Consider the following 2,370-nt stretch of genomic DNA (forward strand, 5'->3'; position numbering starts at 1 on the left):
CATGCATAATATTCTTCTATATACTATCCACTTGCCACTTTTCCTATACAACATTTAGCATCATTACTGATAATAATTTAAAATAAAATTATAATTTAATTAATTTTTATGGTTGATAAATAATACACATAAAAATTACTAATAATAATTTAAAATAAAATTATAATTTAATTAATTTTTATAATTGATAAATAATACACATAAAAATTAACTAAGTTATAAATTTATTTTATTATTCTTATTATAACTAAGTTAATAAGTTTAAGCTTCCTTCATTCAATGTTTGTGTACCATATTTACGTCATAAATTCATTCAATGTTTGTGTACCATATTTACGTCATAAATTGAATCTAAATCGATTGACGATGTTCCTCTGACAGAAAATTCAATGCATAGTCATTGTCACGAATACGAGGAAATGTAGACACAAAGATCGATCCAACCAAGAAATATATGATCAGATTCCCTACAGAACTGCTGAAATTTCAAGCCCATTTGGCGATCAAAGACATGGTCCCTACACCTAACAAGAGAGCGATGTAAGAGCACAGCTGAAGTGCTCCATTCTTTTTCATTCGAGAAGAGTCGATAAAATCGGCAGCAAGAAGATCGACCAGAGCCATGTATATCAGAATTCCAGAAGACGCCGCATTAAATACTCCTTCAACAATCAGCGCCGTGGGGCTGTTCTCCTTGTAAACCGACGAGATGCCAATACCCAATGCAATACCAAATGGCGTTGTCACAGCAAAGAAAAACGTCATCAGGATAACTGCTGCCGACTTATTCCTGAAACCCGCCTGCTCCACTCAAAAAGCACAATATTCAACCAATCAACCTTATTATCAATGTAAATATTCCTGCTTCATACTAGTTGAATCTTTGAAGATTTAAGGGAGAAAAATTACCTGAACGATGCATCCACCAAGACCCATTCCTTCGAAAAATTGGTGAAATGATAAGGCTGCCACTAAAGGCCTAATTGTGCATGGACTTTCAGATGCACCCAATGAGATTCCAATAATAACGGAGTGAGCAACGATACCCAACTCTAACACCTGACATTAACCATATTCCATTCATGGTGTTAAATTTAATAATATGGTTATTGAAAGCTATACTTCAGAGTTTGAAGTTTAGATTTTTACCTGCGCAATGACACGATAACGAATAGTGGAATCTTCATCTAGAGTATTGGATCCATGGGCGTGGCCATGTGTAGCATGTGAGTGTGCATGAAGATGATTCTCATGTTCTGGGTCACTGCCATCACCAGGAACTGTACCCTCATTACCTTTGTTTTGATTTCTAAAGTGGGAGCGCTCGTAGTAACCAGTGGCTAGAGCATCAACCATGAGAGTACAAACTGCGGACATCATTGCTATAAACCCAGCAAAGGGGAATTTGCCCCATGGATTCGTACTTAAGCATTCACTTGTAAGAGATTCGAAGGCATCAGGAAGAACATGAACGAAACCAGTAGCAAGAATCACACCGGCAGCAAAAGCCTTAATGACAAAGAATATGTTCTTATCAGGCCTTAAAGCAGAGAAAGTCCTGCCCAGAACAGGCAAACATACCCCAGTAGTACCTGCCACAAGAATAGAAGCGAGTGCCCCAATCTTCAGATGGAGAGCTTCTGTCTTGTTTCTGCATGCACTGTCTTTACCAGAGCAATCATCTGCACCCGCAAAATTCACCATAGAACATAACATTATGGCTGAACCAACTATGATGTATTTCATGGTTGCTGATGAATTTGCCATTCTTCACAACTAATTGTATCCAGAAAAGACTCCAGTGTTTGGTTAGCTACCATCGCTCGTGCATAAATACCTTGGCATCACAAAGTTCAATTATTATTTCCTTCCAAACCAGGTCAGGTCTTCCGCCTAAAAAGCTATGGATACACATCCAATGCCTAGCCAGTCCAAATAGTGTCCTCATAATATCGCAAGTTGCAGTGTCTACCAAGTATTTTGGGGTCACCAAGTATTGCAATTTGTGGACATAAATTGTTTGGATGATCGGCCGGACTGGAACAGTGGGAGGTAAACCAAACGACTTGACTTTAGCGTTCTGTCGAAACCAAACGACTTGACTTTAAAAGTGAGGGTTCTGTCGATATTCGTAAAGTTGGTGTTGACGTAGAGAAGAAGGTGGCCCCATTACATAGCGGTATTTGCCATTTTGAATGTCGAGCTTTATTTTCTGTATTCAATATTGTCAGAGTCTGCAGGACTGCTAAATGGAGAGTAGTCAATGATGTCATCAGAAGTTAAATTTGGATAAAATTCCGTTAAATTTTTTGGAAATTTAGGTTACAATTATTAGCCTTCAGGGTTTTGGATGTTTGGGTGTTTGCCTTT

The 2,370-nt window shown here is 37.9% G+C and overlaps 1 protein-coding gene across 1 annotated transcript; it reads right to left on the reverse strand.

Moving 5' to 3' along the window:
• Positions 1–422: 422 nt before the first annotated feature.
• On the reverse strand, positions 423–1,927 carry LOC149234901 (zinc transporter 1-like). Its single transcript, XM_089461261.1, has 3 exons — positions 1,150–1,927; positions 910–1,059; positions 423–801 (listed from the first exon to the last, which is right to left on the reverse strand). Exons 1-3 carry the CDS (start codon positions 1,765–1,767, stop codon positions 487–489), a joined length of 1,083 nt encoding a protein of 360 aa, XP_089317387.1. The 5' UTR covers positions 1,768–1,927; the 3' UTR covers positions 423–486.
• Between the last annotated feature and the right edge of the window lie 443 nt (positions 1,928–2,370).

Source organism: Pinus tabuliformis, chromosome 8, assembly GCF_031772625.1.
Source record: "Pinus tabuliformis cultivar Carrire ecotype Pingquan chromosome 8, CPIR1, whole genome shotgun sequence".
Classification (NCBI taxonomy): domain Eukaryota; kingdom Viridiplantae; phylum Streptophyta; class Pinopsida; order Pinales; family Pinaceae; genus Pinus; species Pinus tabuliformis.